The following is a 23,630-nucleotide window of genomic DNA, read 5'->3' as shown; positions in this document are numbered from 1 at the left end:
GAAATATGCTGACGTCAAGATACTGGTGTATCAGCAGCCACGTACATAAACCAGTTTACTTTGTGGAAGCTTCTAGAAGCAGAACAGACTCGTAATCCGAGCATGCGAATGAATGAACTTTGATTGGGCACGATCTGCTGGTAATATCGGCGAGCAAATTGAAGACGAGTTAATTTGACTTCAGGCTTTCGCAGGATGTAGACGTTTAATGCCTGCCGTTGCTTGTGAAGCTAGTGGGAGTTGTGTAGTAACAAGAACGAATTTAATTTAAAATGAATGGCCTGCAAACCTACTGCTGGAGTTTCTTCTTTGGTGGACCTTTTCCCCTTAAATTCGGCTAAAAGCTCGGTCTAGAACCCACAAGAGTCTGCTTGCGAGGAAGCCCGATATCACAAAAAAAAAAAATAGTCTTTACTTTAAAAGAAAGAAAATCTTATTCGGATTATCGGAACTTCCATTTAAACTCTCAGTGTTTCAAATCATCACAGAAGCCAGCCATTACACAGCAGTAAATATGTAAATGTATTCAGCAAAAGTAAAACTTTTTTTTTAATAAATGAGTGGCTTCATAATATTGAATGAACGGAGAAATCTGTTGGGTCCACCTTTGTGGTCACAGCGTCCTAAAACCTGTAACAAAAAAAAGAACATTTTAATAATTTCTTTCAGAGCATTACTCGTCAAAAAAATATAATTTTATTTTATTTCAGATATTACTATCGCATCGACTTCATACAGGCAAGCTGGTAATATAGTGCGTTTGTGGGGGTTGAAGGGTGATTTAACAATGTTCTGCCCTCCTAGCGCCTGTACATACGCAACCATTTGAACCCAATGACTAGGGACCGGAAAAATTCGCGGGTTCAATTACCTGCAGGATGAACTCCATAGTTATACCATTGAATATATATATCAATGGTTATACGTACACTCGGTCAAATGTCACCCGCTCATTGGCTGCTGTCTTGCGTGACGGCCCAACGTAGCAGCCTGTGATTCGATACAGCTTTGGCCGGGTGTTTCTAATTAGCCCAGAGTCATCCAGGTGAGTTGTGAGCCAATAGCAGAGTCAGCACTGAGGAATAACTATTTGTATTTTAGCCTATCGCGAAATAATTTCGCGAATTTTTCCGGCCTCTACCAATGACTTAATATTGTTTTACGTGGAACAGTTTCTGCGGAAAGGTGAAACGCAACTTGACTGCCAAGATTACAGTAATCACCGAACTAATCTCTTAACCCGGTATGGTGCTTGTAATTTAACTTATACTGCAAATTTAGTGCTCCGTTTGTAGAGGCAATGCGATACAAGATGCACTTGCTAGTTTCACTATCATCGCTTCCATTTTTATGCGCCGTTGGTAAATTGTAAATATTAACGGCAGTAATGAGGGTGCCTATAAAACAAAATTCCATTTATTTTCACATACAAAGTTTGGTCATTGCGATCATGTATTTTTTTACATTAGATTTGCAATACGGAATTGTTAATCTCAGTCTTTTATTTGTTATATTTCTGAGCCACGATTATTTAGCGGATAATTTTGGCAGCAATGTAGACTTGAAGCACATGTACCTCGGTCCACGTTAATAATTGTATTTGTAACCTGCCAAAAGGTGAGACCTTGTTATCGACATATAAGCACTAAAAAAAAACTTTATTATGCAACGGTAAGTAAAATGAATCCGCGAAATAATCATGGCTTTATTTATATATATTGGCGAGTTTGTCAGCAAGTTTTCTCTCGGCATCCCCCCACGCCTACAGCCTTCGAAAATAAACCTTGTAGGTCCTAGCGCGGGGTGCTGTCCAATGTTTTGGGGGTTCGTTAGGCGCGCGGCCAAGACACCCGACGGCCCTTGAGGACTTAGCCGCGTGGCATTTGTCAGCTGCCACCCGGCGCCGCCAATTAGCGACCCGAGCGCCGGTGTTGGCCGGGGGGGGGGGGGGGGGGGAGAGCCCGTGGAGTCGCCTACCCCGAGCAGTCCCGAACTTACCCGAAGTTAACCGTTCGTTTGTTCCACTTTTACCAGCCATTATTAGAGACCTGCAAAATTCGCGGATTCATTCGGTGATAGGCTAGAATTCAAACAAATATACCTCTTAGATAATTTTGCTATTGGCTTACTGTTCATCTGGACGAATCTCAACCGGTTATAAACTTATAAACCCTCAACCAAAGAAGGATCGAATCACGGACAAACCAGCTGAGACGACTTACAAGTCTGCAGCCAATGAACTTTCGTTATTTGCCCGAGTGTACAGGGGTATGTGAGGTCTATCCTGAAGGCCATCGAAACCGCGAATTTTGCAGGTATCTAGCCATTATACATTTGTAAATATTTTAATATTCAGCACACGTAAAAAAATATTAAGTAAATGATTAGCATGCGTAAAACCTTGTTTGAATCACTGGTAAGTGTTAAGATGTACTGAATGTCATTGAACCGTATCTAAGGGTAAATTTTAAGTAAGTGACGGGCTTGTGCGATAGGACTCACATAAGCTTAAACACGCGTTGATATAAAAATCATCGCATGATGGCCGGGGTAAAGATAGAGTAACAGTTTGGTGAGATGGAATGTCTATGTAGATACCAGTCATCCATAACCACGAAACCCATGATGTATTATATTGATGAACAAGCTTTTGATGTGGGAAACGTTGATATTCTACTATCATTTATACACCTCACAAAAGCCCCAGTAAAATGGTAAAAATCAAGACAGTATTGAGTAGCATGTATCCCCGGCGCCACGTTCAAGGCTGTGTATGGTGTGGATGGGGTCAAAGAAAGACCACCATATGACGTCACGGCGGCCATCTTGGACGATCATAGATCTTGACCTTGACATTTTACCTTGGCCGCCATATTGAATTCTGTTCTCTTGAAATCGAGTGCCCCACTCCCCAAACGTAGCACTTGTTATGGTGGAACTTTCCGCAATTTTGAATTAGGACGTCATATACGCCATATTTTTTTCGTCTGCTGGAGGTCGTTTTCTTGGATGACATATTTGCCATAATCTTGTTTTTTTCTGCTGGATGTCGTCATCTTGGATACCGGCACTGTTTCTAGAGATCGCCAGCGTCGCTCTGTTGCATGCACGTTAGTTAGATGTTCCATTACCTATCAGAGATGTTATGGCCACTATAGACATATTAAATTTCATTTTTATACTAAATACATTTGAAGCAAGGTGATTAGAACCATGCCAGCTCGGACCTCAGGACTAGAAAACATACACCTTCGACCACACGACCATGGAGATATTTACCAAACCGAGAATTATATAACTTAGGCTATATAAAAAAAATTACATATTCGGAATTGTAATATTTTTAAATTTGAAAGAACCGCCATTTTTATTTTCAATATTTGCTCCTAGGAACGCTAGTGAACACGTCGTTTGCTAGAGATAGCTGCCACCATCTTATTTTCAATGCTCGATACAAGGAGAGCTAGTGTCACATAGTACACACAACTTCTGCTAGAGGGCGCTGCCGACAAATTGGTTAATTTTTACCCGCTAGACTACAGTATTATTTATCACTATGACATCCGTCAGCCTGTCGATCATCTTGGCCACCATCCTAAAATTTTGTAATTATTAACTTATAAAATTGAGGAAAAATTTAAACATCAAAAAGCATCTATTAATGTACTGCTTGATTAATTCGATTTTCGTGCTTGGTCCCATCATTCGTTATTTTAGGTAAAATAAATCTACTTAAATTAATATCACTTTAATTTACAATAAAGGTGACAGGTTAAAAAAGTAAAACAACAGATTTTTAACAAAAAAAACTAATTATGTAATTTATACAAGTACAAAAACAATCACATTACTAGTTTTTCACAAGTGCTAAGCAAGTGTTTTGCATATTTTGGCATGTCTTTTCAGGGCTGCTTCAGACGATATAAAGATAGCGGCTAGTACCTATTCCTTCAAATTAAAAAATATATATATATAAGGCTGATATGTGTGTGTTTTATATACCTATTTGAATCCTCGATCTGGTAAATGTCTCGATGGCCGTGTGGTCAAAAGTGTATGTTTTCAAACCCAGACGTCCGTGTTGTCATTGTTCGAACTACCTCGCTTCCGATGTATTTTGTATAAAGAATTATATTTAATAAGTCGATAAGGGCCATAACAACATGGGTAGGTGGTGGAACACCGACCTTACGTGCATGTGACAGAGCGATGCTGGCGCTCTCTACGAACAAACAGTGGCGCTATCCAAGACGGCGGACGTAACGTCATTATCAAAAATGGCGAAAAGTTCTACCGAAACGAAAAGTGCAACGTTCAATGGGTGGGGCACTCAATTTTTTAAAGATGGCGGCCAAGGCCTAAGGTCAAGGTAAAATATAACGTTCAAGGTCTAGGTCGTCATTGAACCAATCCACACCATTCACAGCCTTGAACCGGTGCCGGAGGAACATCCATATACTACTGTAATGAGAGTTTATTAGAGCGATACAAAATAAAATCCAAATGGTAGTAAGTACTACCAAAATAAAAGTCAAGGACATGATGCGCTTATGAGCTGGTTCCCGTGGTTACCTTCCATCCACATATCTTACAGGAATTTAAACGATCTACTTGGGCTAACGTTAACGTAGTTGTTCTTGTAGATACCTGTCGTTCGTGATTGTGACACGAAATTAAATCATAGGGCGAGGCTTGGACGTCAAGAATGGAATGCACTTGTAAAATGGGAAGGAATTTTTTAAGACGTATTTGCATCAACATTGACACAAAATTAAGTCTCAGTGCAAAAGACCTACCAAATGGCGAATTAAACAGGAATGCTCTTATGAAAGTCATCAACATTTTAGACATTAGCAAACTGTTCAAATTAAGACCTGGTTCGCAAGGATTAGCACCCGTGTTACTTTCATATTGATTAGATTATTATAGCAGTGAGGTCTCCGATACCGTTGGTATATATAATTATTATTAAATATTTTTTTTAAGTAGCCACCGACAGATAGTTATTTGTTTTATTCTGGTTTTACAACTCGTGAAATCGACGTAATTAGCGAGTGATAACGCAACATAACACAATTAAGGAAACTGAGAGAGCAGTCGGCTAATGCCCTTTTAAAATATCGGAGAACTTTCCGGGAGTGTTTTCGGTTAATCATGGAAAACCCGAGGAACCTTGGGTGTAACAGGTGCTCTTGGGTTATCACGTCGGCTTCCCTAACAGTTTATGAGTTTGGATGCTGATCAACCAACGAATCTACAATTTTGAATTTGAGGAAAATCGCACAGGCTGCTAATATCGGTGGGTGTTTTCTTTCATGTTCACGAATTTATTTATATCAAGGTAGAATCAGATGTAATGCCACGGTAATATAACAAGAACTTAGGTAGCCCCCTTCCCCACCTATTAACAATACTGGTCTCCACGTAATTCATTAATTGTTTTGGCCAGGTTATAGACTTTTTCGTATTGATGGATTATTATTATTATTATTATTATTATTATGTGGTTAGTTTTGCTGCAACCTATTATTCCGTGGTGATGGATATAGTGAGTGCAAGTCTGACTTTCTGCCTGTGTCCACGTTTCGACACCGATCAGGCGTGTCCGCTCTCTGTTCGCATGGTTTCGCACGATTAGCCTTATCCCCCCCTTTTTTCCCCCCAACATCTTGGAGCGAGGCGCAATTTGTGATTTAGCCCCAAAGTAAACTGAGACTTTGTTGGGCGGATGCAGGAAGCGAATCCGGTAGAGGGTAGAGTGATCCGCTCATTGTGACGGGTCACCTTCAGCCGGGTGGGGGGGGGGGGGGGACTTTTCACGCATTTTCCGGCGAAATAAAAACGCCGAAGGGCGGGCATTTGTCGCCTGTCGGACGGCCTTTTGAAAGACCCGAACATGACGTCGACAAGCCGTGTGGGGGGAAAGGTGCCATTATCCCGGTCCTACCCTCGTGTGCAATCGAGATGTCTGACGTTGTCCGGAACAGCGATGCATGTCCGACGAGCCGATGGAAACATTGCGTGGTGTGTTCCAGGGGCGGATGCAAGGAGCACTTCTACTGGTGGAGTCGCCTCAGGTCGCCCAGTGGTCGCCGGCGCAGCGCCGCCATCTGCAGCGGCAGCCGCACTTCGGAGGGCCGTCCCCGACGCTCAGCTAGTAAGTACGACTGCAACGCTTTCAAGAGGAGGAAAAAAGTCGCCGACTCCGCCGCCCGCCCGCGCGCGCCGCCCGACGACAGTGCGCGGCTAGTGCGGGGACCTGGTGGCCGGACAGCATGGCCGGCGTGAGGCCCGTGTGAGCCCCGGGGACCCAGTGCCGCGGTGTCCCGGGGGACCGCCCCTCGCCAAGGTGTATAGCGAGAGAGCCAGCCTGTTCGGGGCGCCGGAAGACAAGCCTCCGGGGTCCCCGGAGGAGTTCGGGCGGAGTGCTATGAGTTCGTACTTCGCCAACTCGTACATCCCGGACCTGCGCAATGGCGGCGTGGTGCCGGCCGACCACCCGCACCAGCACCAGCACTACGCGGCGCCGGGGGCGGCGGCGCCCGACGCCATCAGCTCGTGCGCCGCCCCCGACCTGCGCCAGGGCGGCGGCATCCCGCCGCACCACTACGGCGGGCCGGGCCAGCCGCCGCAGGGCATGCCCTACCCGCGCTTCCCGCCCTACGACCGCATGGACATTCGCAACGCCGCCTACTACCAGCAGGGCGGCGGCGGCGTGATGGCGGAGGGCGCCGGCTACCGCCCCGGCTCGCCCGGCGGCGGCATGGGGCACATGGTGGGCGGCGGGCCCGCCCAGCCCAACGGCCACCAGACGCCCGTGGTGTACTCCAGCTGCAAGCTGGAGGCGGCGGCCATGTCGGGCGGCGGGCCGGGCCTCGGCACGGGCAGTCCGCCGCTGGAGGCGGGCCAGCCGCCGCTGAGCAACCACAACCACAGCCACCAGAACCACCACCACCACCCGCAGCACCACATGGTGAACCACCAGCCGCCCCCGGGGCCGCAGCCGCCGCCGCAGGCTCAGCACCACCAGAACCACCAGAACCACATGATGTACAACCAGGCGTCGTGCGAGCAGGCGGCGGCGCACCACCAGGGCGTGGTGCCAGCGCACCAGCAGGCGCCGCCCCCGCAGCAGCCGCCCCCGCAGCAGCCGCCCCCGCAGACCAACCCCGCCGCCAGCCTGCCCAGCCCGCTCTACCCCTGGATGAGGAGCCAGTTCGGTGAGTGCCTGCCTCGCTTCTCTCCTCCTCTGACTCGTCGAGTCATCTTCATTTGTTTCCAGGTCAGCTAGTTGAATGTAACGAAAATTACCACAATGGGAAAAAAAAAAAATTGCATTATATGTCTTCTTGCAATTATTTTTTACACTTGGTCAAATGTCTGAAAATATTTCATAACTAACATTTTTTATTTTACTCGGTCATAGTCTAACAATATTTCCGCATTAAAGTCTTGACTTACAAAAAAAACGTTGTTGAAGCCCAGCTTTGAGGTATTTCTTAAGATAAATTAGATAATCTTAGCGTTTTTAGCCCCATTGAAGTTAAAGAAATAATCTCAAACGTAACGGTCAACATTCAAGTCACTATTTTCAGTCCACCAGTTACCTACTTGCCTGAAGATGGCATCGGCGTTGACAACCGAAACGTAAGAGTTTTTTTTTAATAATTCCACTAAAATTTTGCCTAGTTAAGAAAATGCACGTGAAAGCCTTCAAATTTTCTTGATTAGAAAAATTATTTATTCGAACTGTCAATACATTTTTTAATTGTCATATTTAACATTTTTTTGTAACCAGTCTAAAGACCTGTTGTATCTAAGTATCTACATAAAGTTGGTTTCTTTGATTTAATAAACAGTTTTTTTTTTCAAGTAACTTTCTTACAAATGTGCTTTGTGGGGTAATAATGTAAATTGTACCTAACTTCCTTCGCTTGGGTTGTATGTTTAGTTTCAAATTTCATTTATTCCTTTGTAAGAATTTTCGACATCACTGTGGTTTAATGCGTGCGGTTGAAATAATTTTTTTATCAAGCACGTATATTTAGATCTTGGTTTAAATTGAACTATACACGTGACCTGGTAACAATATCCATTGGTATGTAATAAGGAACTAGTTAGAACATAGCCTGCATACAAGCAAATAAGTATGCCGAACCTTAGTGTAATATTTCAATAAAAACATTGTAATTTCATTGATCTGAATTAATTCAATAACATATTAAAATAGTATTTTAAGCTAGAACAATTCTTAAAAGGCCAAAGTTTACTAAAATACTATGTAATTGTGTACAAATATTTGACAGTTGATTTTCAAAATTTTTTAAAACTATACAATAGCTTTAACTCAAAGAAATAAAATCTAAGTGTCAGTCATCTGAAACTGTAATATTTTTGATAACGTAAAATCCTTATTCTTATTTATATTTGCGATTTTAAAGGCCATAAGTTTAAGAATTGTGCGATAATTATAATAATTTTGAGAAACTTTCATGAGTCGAAACGGACTACAGCACTTAAAAAACTGGTAAAATGACTTGAATGTAGACTTTAAGTTAAATTTAGTAACTAAAAGAATTTCTTTTCTATTTTTGGAATTCCTAGAACAGAATTATTTTATCTCAGCTTGAAATATTGTTGTATAACTGCAAATCTAGTAGCTATTATATTTTCCATTAAAAAAAATTTAGATCGGCTACAATTATTACAAAAAAAAAACTAGCCTACTTCATTGTAAAATATTTATTGTAAAATACATTAAAAAAGAATTTAAAATTGTTATATAAGAAAATAATTTTCATCCAGCGTATCACATTTCGTTTACCTATAGGCTACACATTTAATTTTAAGCTTCTAAGTACAGCTGAATGTTTTTCTTTCTGGTACAACGTCAATTCTTAATTTGGCTGCATTTACGGTATGAAATAGTGTACAATTATCTTTCTTTATTTAAAATATAATATTTATTATACTAAATAAAATTGCTTCTGCGTCTTAAGAAATCTGTAGGCACATATTGGGATTTACGAGAATAGCTATCTATTTAGATGCGTATTGCACTAATTCTCTTTTCCCCTTGACTTTCTACTGCTCATATCGCAGATACATGTTACGAATAAAAAATAATCTTCAGAAAAAAAATATTTTTTCTAGCTTGAACTTAACAACGTTTACAAAAACGTAACAGTGCACATCTTTTGAGACGACACAGAGTCCAGTAAAATCTCCAACTCTCACAACAGATGCTTGTAAATTAATATTTTCAGAGAGAAACCTCTTACTTTCTTTACTCGCATTTATAAGCTTAAAGAAAAAAAAACTTTATTTTCAAGTAAAATTACTGTCACAAAAATTTTAATAATCACCCGGTAAGGCGGACTTTCAGCTAAGCTTATGTTTATTAATGTAATTCGGTTGTTTATGGGAGAACTAAGCAGTGGACAGTAAATTAATAACGTCACGTCAACAAGAGGTTCGTGTGAGATGATGAGAGTTGGTGAAATGAGATCGGGGTATTGATAGAATGAATGGTTAGAGAACATCCCGAGAAAACCCACTGTCCCACGGCAGCTTCAAACATGTTCTCTACTTGCGGAGAAACAAATCAGGGTTCGACTCAGCGGGGATTCGAACCCGCAACACCGAGATAGAAGGCAAGTGTTACAACCACTCAGTCACCGTTAGCTCTAGGTAGACGGAAAGTATTGGCCAGTAAAGTGCTGGTAGTTTTTTTATTTTTTTTTTAAATTTTTCTCAACGTCTCAATGACAGCAAGTTCATTAAGAAAATGTAGCACACATTATTTTCTACTTAGGTACACATTTATTTGTACGAATATTTAAGATATAGTACCTAGCCACGTATGGGTAAAACGTCCTGTAAAATTGTTAAAGTGAAGTTTTCATTCCGTTTTATATGTAAATTTATGGTTAAAAGAGCTATGTTGGTCTAAACATTAGCAGTTATAACTCACTTAGCATGACTAATTGGGTTCCTAAAAATGTTCGTGTTATTCGAAATCGCTTATTCTGAAGCATTAGTCTCCATAAATAGCAATGTTATTTTATTTAATGTTTTCCAAAATGTTCAGGAAAATATTTGTCACGTACATAATATAAATGCGTAGATTAACAATCAAAGAAAATTATATCACATAATTTATCTTTATAAGCCTACCATCGAATTCTTTGTATGAAAAATACGACACCGCGTAATGGGAGATAGGTGGTTATAAACTTCAAAATTAAAGTACTTATTCGCGTATCACCACTTTGTAAACACCAATCCTGTAAGGCCGTGATTTTTTTTACATTACCATTCATTTTACAACATTTTACATATAAATTACATGTGAATAATGTACTCATTTCTGTTCCTGTTTCTAATTTCAAATATTTTCCCTCTAGTACAACCAACAGCATCATATTTATATAAACGTTTGATAGAGTCCTTATTTACGATACGTAAGATTGTGCGCACAGGTTATTTGCTTAGAACTAAAGTGCGACCAACATAATTTGTAACCTTCATGACATTTTGCACGCCGTAATACTTCTAGTTTTGTCTCAAATGGTTGAACAAAATGCATTACGCTCTCACTTGGAAGCCATGATTCCATTATCATCACGGCCGAGCGACAATGGTACGCCCCGGGCCATACGCGCGGACGTAAAAACATTTAGTCCTTTACACCCAATAGCCGCAACTGAACTTGCCATAGCTGATGTTTGTACAACAGCCGATAGCGTAGTCAGACCTCCGCGCATCTCTCTTCTCCCCCCTTCCCAACGTATAGCTAACTGTATGCCATTGTACATACTATGTTGTTTACCGAGTTTAAGATTACTTCGTGGCATCATGCCCAACTTTTTTTTTTGCTGTAGCGCTTTCGTGCTAACTGAAATTTACAGACGTGCTTTTCAAAACTGGGGCAGTAAATTAATTGATCATCGCACTAAATTAATTCGCGCAATTTGAAGACGTGCTAACTGAGGGATTGGGCAAATAATAGATTAATGAATGACACAAAATGAAACGCCAAATGACTTACAGTAAGGAGGCTTTGCACCTTTTACTGTGGTGAGTTGGAGAGAACGAGGAAAACCGAAATAAAAAATTTCTGCCCGGGATTTTGAAACACGGGCTCTCTAGAATACGAATTCATTGTTTTACCCGTATGCCATATATATTTTTTTAATTTATCAAGGTTCATGTGGTTAGTATTTTACATACCAACGACAGGTTGGCGTGCAATATATCGTTTCATAATTCATTGAATACGTGGTAGATTTGTGACTATTCAAGACAAACACAAGGTTACACCCATGGCGGGCCCGGGACTCGAACCCAAAGCTGTTGTGCATCACATGGAGGTAAAATTAAAAGCGTTGGTATGTACAGTCGCTTCCACGTTAGTAACTGAGGCAATAATTAAATGAAAACATTCTATCCCATTTATTATATCTGCATGGAAGAACAATTTTTGGTTATAATGAAGTTCAAACCTAATTATAGCAACATTCACAACGTGATTCCATCTGTGCGATACTTCCTGGCGAGTTATTTTCAAGCCGTTAAACAAATGTGTAGGATATTGGCTTGTATACAGCTACGAAACCCCACATCCCCCCCCCCCCTCGTGAGCGAGACTTTCAGTGCTAGCGAGAGATGTGTAACATCTAACATAGCATAATACGAAACTCACACACGTATTTTAAAGAAGAATCCTTTAAAACAATGCAGAACGTAATAAAAAATTTGTATAAGCAATATGTTTTCAAATACATTTAAGGACGCGACTCACGTGTAGAAATATTTGCCGTAGCAGCTACGTCGACTGCATATTGAAGCGGATCTGATAAAAACAAAAATAAAATACTTGAAAAAATAATATACCCCGGCTTTGAAACATATTTTCTAAAAAAAAATTTTTTTTATTAAAATACAGCCCATTTTGTTAATACTCATTTAACATATCACACTGTGTAGTTTCCCTTTGGCTTTGTGAACTTCGGTTCGTGTCATCTCCCACAGATAGCAGCACCGAGGTTACACATTTCCGTTCCATTCACGAAATTACTCCTACCTACGATTTGTTTTGCTAAGCAATTGCTAACCGGTTGACTTCAACTTCAGAACCGACACCCATTCCACAGACTGATTCCTCCAAGGTGCTACCTGGGCTATGTGAGAGGGAGCCGGTAAGCACTGATGAGTGATCCCTCAAGGAAGGGAGAGGACTTAATGTTGACCTTGTGGCCAGGGCGTTCACCTGGCACAGCGTAGGAGTGTCTCTCACCCCCCACCCCCGCCGGCAATTGTTTCCTGGGTGTATTGTCCTGCCTTTAGTCGCGCTACCCCCTCCCCTTCACACAATTCCTTGTCTAAGAGCTGGTTTTCTCCGTCGTCGACTGACGTATTTATTTTACCTAACCGGGCCCAACTCCACATCACGTGTTCCACAAACTTGAACTCGCGAGTGATATGTGCCATAGGTGATGAGCAAATTGTTGTGTTCTCATATATCTAATAAACATATTAAACTTGCACACGAAATGCAACGTAGAATTCTCTAAAATAATGCCAAGCATAAGAAATATCCTAAAACTATAAAGGTTAAACGATCAATATTTTCCCCCTTTTTAATATCTTAATATAATTTTGTTTGACAAGATGGTAATAACCTAACCAAACCGAACCCAAACCAGGTGGTTAGGATAACTTTTATTTCCTACAAATTTTTTTTGAAGTACATTTATTTATTTAAAATATAATAAAATATACTATAATAAATTAAACTATATAATTTAATTAGTTCTTTAAATGCCCAAAAAATTGCAATAAAATTAATTGGGCTATCTCTTACGAACATCGTAAATCGTAACTATATGTTCCCATTGGCATTATTTCTGTGATCTGTCAGCTGTGGCACACTTTGCCTGATATAGATGACAGTAACTTCTTGAAAGTGAAATCTAAAGCGCACCTACGAGATCAGATTTGAAACGAAGACCTGAGAGAACCTTGGATCTCCACGGACAAAATTTTTTATACTATTTTATTATCGTCTCTATTAGTGGCGATGTTAAGGCGATAAGCATTTTCTTACACTTAACTCTATTTGATGCTATTACATCATACATTGTAATAAAAAGAGGCACAACATAAAAATAATAAATGTTAAAAAAGGTAATTTGATAGAAAACAGAATTAAGTTTTAAACAAAATGTTCAAAGATATGAGGTAACCATTAAAACATTTAACCAAAAATCTAATTTACAGGTAACTAAATATTAAGCGTTAGCAAAAAAATTTCCGCGTTGCTAAAAAAAGATAATAATTATTAGTAGGGACTGGAAAAATTCGCTGGTTCAGTGACCTCCAGGCTAGACTCCACGATCCTGTGCACACTCGGGCAAACGTCGCCTGTTCATTGGCTGCTGAATTGTGAGGCATCTCAATTGGGAGACTCGTGATTCGATACTCCTTTGACTGAGGGTCTATAATTGGCCCACAGCCCTCCAGGTTAACAGCGAACCAATGGCAGAAGTTGCATAAAAATACAATTATTTGCATTCTAGCATATCACGAAATGAATCCGCGAATTTTTCCGGTCTCTATTTATTAGTACCTACTTATTACTAGAGTCCCGGAAATTTCGCGGATTATTCTGGCCTCTGGATAGAATTCAAAGTTATAGGTGTGCTCGACCCATGTTTACTTTCCCATTGGTTGATTTCTTAGCGAGAACATTTTTATCCTTGATATTTGGCACTACCTGATTCGCTTACTTCTCTCCTAACTGAACATCGTTGGCTCACGGTCGTAGAGGGGCGTGTCCAAATAACTGCGGTCCAATCATGAACACAGTGCGACAGTGTGGAGGTTTGCATTCTAGCTTGCGACTAAATGAATGCGCGAAAAATTCCGTGGCTCTACTTATTACATGAAAACCAGTCACCCACACATTCACACATATTCAAGAATCATGGGTAAGTGGGTGCTCCAAAGGCGAGTCCGCCTTGCGAAGGCTCTCAAGTTGACGGCGTCCGGGACCTGCTATTGTGGGTGCGCTCAGCAGTTGGAGACGTCCCGTCCAGTTTCTGGAAATGACTCAATCCTTGGTCCGCTCTGTTGAGTCGCACCTCGGCGCAACCCCCAAGAGAGACTCGGCCGGCGGCATTGTTACCCATCACTCGGCGATTCTTCCTTCTCCCCGGAGGGCGGGGGCTCCGAAATTTCCCTTGTTTATTGTTCAGCCTTTGAAGGGGTGGGGGGTTTGGCCTTTTCGCTATACGCTTCGGGCTGCGGGCCGAGACCAGATACTGTACAGCGCCGGCCAAGAGGATAACAGCGGTCTCGGCTTTTTGGCGGATTTGGCGGGCGACCACAGCAAGCAAACCCTCGCCGGTGTCGTAATAGCAGCGCTGACGGCTTCCATGCCACCGGCTCCCCGCGCGCACGGACTGACGGGCGCCACTCAGCGCCACTCAGCGACTGGGTGGTGCTGAGTGGCGCGCTGCAGGTGAAGCTCCGCTCAAGTGGTGGGACCAAATTAGAATAAAAAAAACAAAGTTGGTTTTCTGTAAAGTCGGTTTTACGGACGATAGTTTTACGTGGTAACGTCATAAGAAAACATTGATGAACAATTGCATACTTTTTTAATTTTCAAATATTATTTAACAGTTTTTGCAAATTTAATTTAATTAATTTGTTTAAACATAATCACGAACAACTAGTTAGAAAGCCCGCCTTAACCTGTTTGATATTGTAGAAGATTTTCTCGCACGGTGGTTGGCCGGTTCTTGCACGCTCGGCTGAGGCGGAACGTGAAAATGTTTCGTGCGTGCAGACAGCGTTCATCGAATTATAAGACGTTATCAGTTCAAAAATCACGTGACCTTCGATAAGTATTATTTTTATTTAAAAACTACCAAATCTTTTGTTTGACTATTAGATTTTTTATAATTTAATTCCTGCAAATTTCCACCTCCTTTCAACAAACCTTAGCTAATGCTAAACACAAAATGAAGAAAAAAATATTTAGAACACCTAGTACCATGATCACTTTGCGGATTACCTACTGCTTGAATCTATGTGTGAATGTGTGTGAGACTGATCTTCATGTAGTACTATTTATTTTGTTTTGGCAACGCCGGATTTTTTAAAGTGTTAATTACTTTCTGGCACGTGTATGCCTTTACTTAATTATTAGTTACCTGTAAATTAGCTTCTTGGTTAAATTTTATAGTTGATACTTCTTTTATTTGAACATTTAGTTCAAGATTAATTATGCTTTCGATCTTATTACCTATTATAAAAGCTATTATGTTTGTGTTAGGAATTTTTAAAAATTTAATGTATGGTGTAATAGCAGATAATGTGGTGAAGTGTGTGATACAGAGTATCGCCTTAACTTCGTGACCAATAAAGACGATAATAAATAAATAAATAAATTAATTAATACTTCAAGTGAAGCTCTGCGGAAATGATTGAAATAAATAAAAAAATCATAGAAATGTCGTGAAGTATTATTTTTATTTAAAATTGTCAACGCTAAACGTTTAAAAATTATCAATTATTTGATTCAGAACTGAATGCATGTTGCTTTACAGCAACTTTCATCAATGTAACATTTGAGCGAACCTCACAAAATTGCTTTCTTTCGTACATATTTGTTAGTTTAGCCTATACAATAAAACAGATAATAACTGTGTACGCATGGATTTTCACGTGTTCAGTACTTAAATCGCCAACTTCACTGAGATTCATTAATTTTTTCACGGACTGTTATTTAGTTTCCCACTTGAAAGTTGGTAGGTTAATAATATGACTGCCTTCGAGCCTAATTAATTAAATGTTACATTTACTAACACCACACACATCAGTGTTTCACGAGGGACACAAACCCATAATCCCTCGCTCTGAAAACTGCAATTCAACTGTCGGAAATTATTTTGGAATGAAAATATTATATAGAAATTAATTAATCCTAATAAAAAATATCTGTTTTTACCCAGGAAAAAATTAATTATTTAAATTTACAAATCTACAAGTAAGATTTGCCGTATTAAAAATTAGGTTACCAGGAGACTTAGAATTTTATATGACTATTTTCTTTAAAATATATTGGCAGAAATGTGTTTTGACTCCAATTCACATTACTATACAATAGTTATTGGTCTACTCTTTAAATCCTTTATGTAGGCCTATATTCCAGATACCTTACATACCCAGGCCCGCCACTGATTATCAATGAACTTGGTTTTATCACACAACCAATTCTTAGTAATATAATGCCGCTGTCTTCAAAGCAAATTATCAGGTAATAAAATAAAAATAAATTTAAAAATCTTATTAAAAATAAAATTAATAAGAAAAAAATCGACTGTGGGTATTAATTCATGACTTATAAAAATATTTTAGCAACTGTCAGTGGTATCAATTTTCCAAACTTAAATGCCAAGTGGTACAAAAACACGAGAAACATATATATTTTTTTAAGTTGAAATATATAATCTGAAAAAATATTCTCCGCTAAGGCCTTCTTGCATTATTAGAACACAATTACGTGGCGGATTCATTGGGCATCAAAGTCGACTCGAAACACATAAACATAATGTTGGTGATTGGACTACAGTGCTCCTGACATGTCCTTGACGACCGGGAGGTAGATATAAACCAGAAGAAGAATGGTTTACTAAACACGGTAATCCTCGAAATGCTGATTTTTAATTCGTTATCTAAATATAAATCTCTACAAATCCTTTATTATTTTGGGCAAGTTGTGTTTTTGCCTGAATAAAAAGGAACCTGGGCATCTTGGCCTTCTTTGTGAATGTTCTTCAATGGCATTGACGACTTAATAATACTTATACCTATATAAATTACACATTTACAGTAGGTAACTGCTCCCTGATGATGGCGACTGCAATATCGACCGAAACGTTTGTGAATTAATCGCCAAGGACGCGCGGCTACAACCCAGAAGCCAAATTACTTCAGACAATGGCAGGCGATAGCCTGCGAACGTTATTAAATGTTGAAGGGTGAGAGTTTGTCGTGGGAAGAGAAGAAGTCCGGCTGGTGTGAAATTTCGCGCGCGGCTGTACCGGGGTCCCTGCTCTGCATGCAACAGGGGCGCAGCTATTGTCCGGCCTGGCTGGCCGCTGGGGGGCCGGTAAGGCACGGCGAGTGTTCGTTGACCCTTGCGCGGGAGGACACTTCCGCGAGCGCCTCGTCGCGGCGACAGTCGCAGCCTCGGGAGTCGTCGCGTCGACACGCGCCAAGGTAACCTGCAGCTCTCTCCCCAGGGGCGGGCCTTTTTCTTCGCGTTAGACTGCAATAACTGTAGAGACCTGCAAAATTCGCGAATTCATTTCGCGATATGCTACAATTTAAATAATTATACCTTAGCGCTGCTTCTTCTACCACTGGTTCACTGTTAATCTGGAGTAATGAGGGCCAATTAGAGACCCTCACTCATAGAAGTGTCGAATCACAGATACTCAGTCGAGACGACAGCGCCAAGTCAGCAGCCAATGAACAGTTGGCATTTGCCCGAGTGTGCAGAGGATATTGGAGTCTATCCTGAAGGTCAATGATGACGCGAATTTTTCCTGTCTTTAGTAATAAGTAGGGGCCGGGAAAATTCGCGGGTTAAATCACCTCCAGGATGAACTCCATAGTTCTACTTACACTCGGTCAAATGCCACCCACTCATTGGCTGCTGTCTTGTGAGACGTCCCAACGTAGCAGCCTGTGATTCGATTAAGCTTCGGTTAGGTGTTTCTCATTGGCCCAGATTCATTCAGGTGTGTTGTAAGCCGATAACAGAGGCATAACTAAGGTATAACTATTTGTATTTTAGCCTATCGCAAAATGAATTCGCGAATTTTTCCGGTCTTTAGTTAGTCCTTGCATTCGGCGTCCAGCTGCAAGAGAAGCTACTACTGCCTTGTTTCACCGGGACATTCAGAACGCGTTTGCTTCCGCGCCGAATTATTGCGATTGGCGTGCTGAAACCTGCCTGAAAGAAGTTCCGACGATTCACGAAGCACAGACGGTGTTGTGGTGTTTTAAATCTCAGCTATTCTCGAATATTTTCTCCTGAAAAATATACATGCACCTATATATATATATCTGTGATTATTTCGTGCGTTCCTTTAACTCAACGTGCTTATTCATAACTATTCCTTTTTAGAGAGCTCGTTTGTAGATTACACGCTCACATCTTTTTCGTGTGTACAACTGGTTCAGGGTCGTCAATGCCGTGTCAAGATCACTGCAGTTTTTAGTCATCAACGTGATGTAGATGCAAATGTGCTACGGAAGTCTCTTTTTGCTGTGTCCTTGGAATTCCCGGTCTCTCTCTCTCTCTCTCTCTCTCTCTCTCTCTCTCTGTTGTTTGTGCGACATTTGACGTAAGCATCTTTCGCGTGTCGTTGATTGATCGACACGTTGGTTTCAAAAAATGCCAGAGACAGTTAAAAAAAAAAATTTCAATCACGACCTATAGATTTCGATATGTTACTATCGACGTGACGAACCAAAAACTAAATCGATGTCGATAAGTTGCACAGCCATTCTGTAAACCTTGTATTTTTTTTTAAATTATAAAATACATTATTTTTTGTAAACATATAATTACTAAGTTTGTTTTTGTAAATCTAAAAAATGGAACTGTATAAAAATTACGATTTATTACAATTGAATTACGTAATTGTAAAACTTTAGTTGAACAAAGTTTTACTGCAGTCCCACTAGTAATAACAAGTTATGTCGTTGTTTGACTGACTGCAGTGTGATCTATAACTAAAAAAAATTATTTAGTCGTTAAGTCTTACATAAAAATATTTTGTTAACTAGTATCCAAAAATTAATTTTTTTTTAACGTAAAACTGATGTGCGCCACATTTACTCCGCGCTAATTTAATAGCTAGTCCACGCCGCTGTTTGGTTCCCTCACCTTGCACGTAGACCAGGGTCCACGGACTTGCTTGCAGGAGGACTTGAGTTCGATACACAGTCCGGTCATTCCCGATTTATGTTTCCCCATAATCACCCTACATAGAAAAAAAACTATTTCTGTACTTTAACAAAAGATTCCTTTGGAAACCAGTTGCCAAGAAATAGTTTGTAATACTTCAAGAAAGATAATGTAATTTTGTACAAAAGCATGGCTATGGTTAATTTTGCATATACATATATGAAACCTGTAATTCGAGTAAATACTGAGTAGTATTTCTTACGAAAATTGGCGCAAAATTTCATATTTTAATTAATTTTTCATTCAAGCATTTCTTGTTCAATAGAAAAGACAATCGAAAATTCAACAATTTGACATTACTTTGTTTAATCATACCTATTATGTACGCAGTAAATACTGGAAAGCTATTCAGGTCACGGTTTACAAACAACTGTAAATATTGGAGGTACTGGGACAGCACAAAGCATAAATGCCGGGGTACAAATACGAACTCAGTGTTACTGAGTTACACTGTTTTGTAGTGATACAATTTGTTTGCATGAAAACGTACAAATATACAAACAACCGCTAATTTTAAATTAATATTTCTGTTCCATTTCCAAAAAAAAATTTCAGTGCAGTATGTAATCTGTTTTGCTGGCGTAACACCTCATTGACCGTTACTGTCAGCTCATCAAGCTCGTAGGGCGAGGGTTCGATCCCAACTTCTCTGTGTTTCTAGAGTTCATGAGCGCTGACTCGGTTGCTGATCGGAGCTAAGTGCACCGCACGGACCTCGCCTTAAGCTCTGCGCTTAGCAGGGCCACTTAATTAATTACCATTTCCTCAGTCCTTCATCTGTCGTCTGGCGAATTGTTCTCCAGTAGAGAATTTGTTTTGGAGTCTAGTGTAACCGGAGAAATTCATATATCTCCTGTTCTATTAACGTTTTGCGATTTTTAAAGACATTTTTTTTAAACGCAAGTACTCAAGAAACCAGTTGGTGTAACTTAGTTTTAAGCGTCCCAAACATTTAGTTTTGTTTCATTTTTTTATATTTATGATACTTCTATTATGAAAAAAAACTTTTTCAAATATTATTGAACATTTATTCCCATTTTTAAATGAGACAAAATAAAATTTGGTATCTCAATTAGGAATTTTTTTAAAATCTCCAAAATGTCTACAACGAATAAATTAAAGGAGACCTGCATAGTTTTAAGAACTTTAATGATTTGGTAATATCGTTCTTGTTGGTTTTTACAGCTAGAGTTCCCAATGCAATATTAGCTTGTGTATTTTTTGATGTAGATTGGTCGCACTTTTTTGGGGGTGTGTTTCGAGGCCTGCTTGCGGCATGGCTTTGTTAGCTGTCTTGCTGAATTGTGAATCGTTCGGTATCAACTTTCAGTTGCTCAGTTGTGTGAAATCATGAGATTTCATCTGTTAGTTATACGAAAGAAATTCTAGTGTAGTTTTTCTTCAGTTTTTATTCGTTTTAGAGTGTGAGACACTGTTGACTATTTATACCTTAAATTTACAAAAAAAAAACAACTATACATAGTGTAAATTTAAGAACATCCTCGTAAATGAACAGGTGTTAGTTTACTAACTTTAAACATGAAGACTCAAGAATCATTTGGATGTATAGACAAAAATTTCAAAAACTCATTCTTTCTTCACCAAGAATGACTTTTATTCATTCTAAAAACGTTTTTATCCTGTTTACGTCAGACCACTATTAGAAGCATGCAATATATATTTTTTCGTAAATGGAACATAAATTTTCATGTGAAATTACCGATATTTGTAAACTTTAACATTCTTACATGCAAACAACGGTATATCACTACAAAATATTGTTCGCAGTAATACTAACTTCAGAGTCTTTCACAGGCATTTACGCTTGACGTTGTCCCAGTACCTCTAATTATTAAAGTTATTTGTAAAATGTTCTTAAATATTTTTACGGTATTAACTGCGCACATTAATAAGCATATAAAAACTTAGTAAAGTCCAATTATTGAATACAGAAATATAATTTCCATAGTTTAAAATATTAGACTTGAATTAAACATCGATAAAAATATAAAATTATGCACCAATTTTCGTAATAAATAATCAGAATTATCTCGGAAAACGTATTTCATATGTGTAAAAACAACCAAAGCCATGTGTTGTATGTACAAGTTACAATATCTTTCTTGTAGTAGGCCTATTATAAACTATTTCTTGGCAAAGGAATCTCAGGTCAAAATACAGTTAAATCTGTTGTGTGCGGAATCCGACTTAGTGATCTGGAACTAAGAAGACCCCTTCGTTTAAGACCTGCGAAATTTCTCGTTATTTTGGACGTTTCAAAATTTCTTATTGCACCGTCACTTACATATTTGAAAGTGCAGTCTTCGATGGAAAAAAAAGTCCGAAAATTTTGTACACTTTCTAGCGGTGTCGGTATCGGTCATGAATATGTTTAAACCGTTTATTAGCCCATAAACGCCCCCCCCCCCCAGAATCCCCCTCGCCTGGGGAACACAAGATGTCGATCTACTCGAACCCAGGAATTTAACTCGACGTCCAACAACGAAGGCCATCCAGTCCTGGAAACCAATAAGATGCGCTCTGGCTAACGTACATCGATCACTGTTCTGTTTCTCCTCTCGCGTACAAGAAAAAAAGATAAATCACTGAGAATGATGTCAGCGTCAACGTAACACAGCAAACATTATCCCTCTTCAAATCATCTTTTTTTTTTTTTTTAGGAAAATTCCCCACGATTCAAGCTGAGGGAATATTTTCCCCCCGGTGTCCCTGCAGTCCTGTGACAACTCCATCCCGCCCGCGGTGGATGAGATGCGGGACGATAAATTTCGCGCTTTTCGGGCCCTTGTCTCCTGCTTCGCTGCCGGACAGTTCCATAAATAAACCATTTCCTCCGCCCCCTTCCTCCCCCCCAGCCCTGTCTTCCCCGGCCGCTAATGCCTCGTCGTCCGTCATCGCCCATCAACCGTGGTCCCCTCGTCGGTCTCCCGTCTCGTCGAACTGTTTCCTCCGGCTGGCCGTCGCTTATCAGTCACTGGCCCACGGGGTGCATCGCCGCGGACCCGCGAGGTGTCTCCGCTCCTCCTGTCGCTCCCGGCGGACTTCTAGGTGCGTCCGTGCGTCCGTGCGTCCGTGCGTCCGTGCGTCCGTGCGTCCGACACGCCCGTGTTGACGCCAGGCGGACCCCCGCAGCGCCTGTCGGGCTGTTTACAAACACACACGGCAAACTCCAGTAAGAAGTCACGTGCTTACGACCACCACGTTATTCCTTTGAACTCAGATTAGTTATGACTAGGGGCATGCATATTTCGCGAAAAGATTCCTCGACCAGCTGAAAATTAAAATACTGTATCATCGTCTGTGTTTCGTGATTGGGTGAGTTTATTTCAGTTCCACGTCGATTGTCACAGCACCAATCACAGTAATTCAGTGCAGAAGCGAATGCGTCCTGAGTGGCCCGGTCAAATAAGGCAACGACTTCTCTCGCAGACGGCCGCCAATCACAAGGAAGAAGCCGCTGGTGTGGGTGTACCTTGATGCAGTCTAATAGGCATTCAGATTTATTCGCGAAAAATAACTGCCCCTAGTTATGACTAGAGACCTGTAAAATTCGCGATTTCAAATCCCTAAAGGATAGACTCCATGATCCTCTATGCACTCTTGCAAATTAAATCTGCTGATTGGTTACCGACTCGTAACACCTGTTGACTGGAATGATTGTGATTCGCTAATTCTTCTGCTAAAGATTTTTCATTGGCCCAGAGTCCTTAAGATAAACTGTGGCCCAATCACTGAAGCAAAATAATGCCAAAAGTATTTGGACTCTATCCTATTGCGAAATGAATCCGCGAATTTTACAGGTCTCTAGTTATTACGTTCTGACGGTATGTGCCGTTATCTTGCGAGTAGGTATGAACACACATTTTTCTAACGGTATATATCGCACCGTTGCGAAGGATCGAATTACAGACAAACCAGCTGAGACTACTTACAAGTCGGCAGCCAATGAACTTGCGTTATTTGCCCGAGTGTACAGGGGTATGTGCAGTCTATCCTTAAGGCCATCGAAACCGCGAATTTTGCAGGTCTCTACTCATAAGTAATTAATAATGTGATAAATTTAATGGCACTCTATTTTTAACATAGCTAGGTGTGTTAACGAACCAGACTTGCATACAATGCAGTCTAACGTAAACAATATTAGAGTTTAGGAATTGTTACTGTAGTATTTTTCATCAATATTTGCATAATTTCTACGGCAATACACAGCTATTGTAACGCTGTGACGACACAAATTTATTTAATCCCGTCTTTAAATTATATAATTATCAAACTAATCACCGATAGTTTTAAATGCCTGAAATAAAAAAAATTAAAACTATAGAAAGTAATATTAAATTTACTAGTGAAACAAAATTTGCATATGTCACTGACAAAATAGTTTACTCAACGCCAGCATTTAACTATTCAGTGGTTGGTTTCTTGTCTTTGACGTCACTGATTTACACCGTGGCTCGCAAGTCCCGCGGATCGTATAACGAAACACACTCCGCGTGTTGGTTCGTGATCACCAAATGCAGTTAGTGTTTCAGTGGTGGAGTGTAAGAACACCGTAAGTCTC

At 40.2% G+C, this 23,630-nt stretch overlaps 1 protein-coding gene across 1 annotated transcript in view; it reads left to right on the top strand.

The window, feature by feature from the left end:
• The window catches only part of LOC134535511 (homeotic protein antennapedia-like), a 457,838-nt gene that overhangs the window by 388,084 nt on the left and 46,124 nt on the right, over window positions 1-23,630 (top strand). The window contains exon 2 of the mRNA XM_063374650.1: window positions 6,036-7,220. Within this exon, the coding sequence (XP_063230720.1) occupies window positions 6,431-7,220 (790 nt within the window). The 5' untranslated portion in view covers window positions 6,036-6,430. The remainder of the gene's footprint in view (window positions 1-6,035; window positions 7,221-23,630) is intronic.

This window comes from Bacillus rossius, chromosome 8, assembly GCF_032445375.1.
Source record: "Bacillus rossius redtenbacheri isolate Brsri chromosome 8, Brsri_v3, whole genome shotgun sequence".
Classification (NCBI taxonomy): domain Eukaryota; kingdom Metazoa; phylum Arthropoda; class Insecta; order Phasmatodea; family Bacillidae; genus Bacillus; species Bacillus rossius.
Note: the sequence above shows the minus strand (reverse complement) of the source record. Positions and strands in the feature narration are given on the sequence as shown.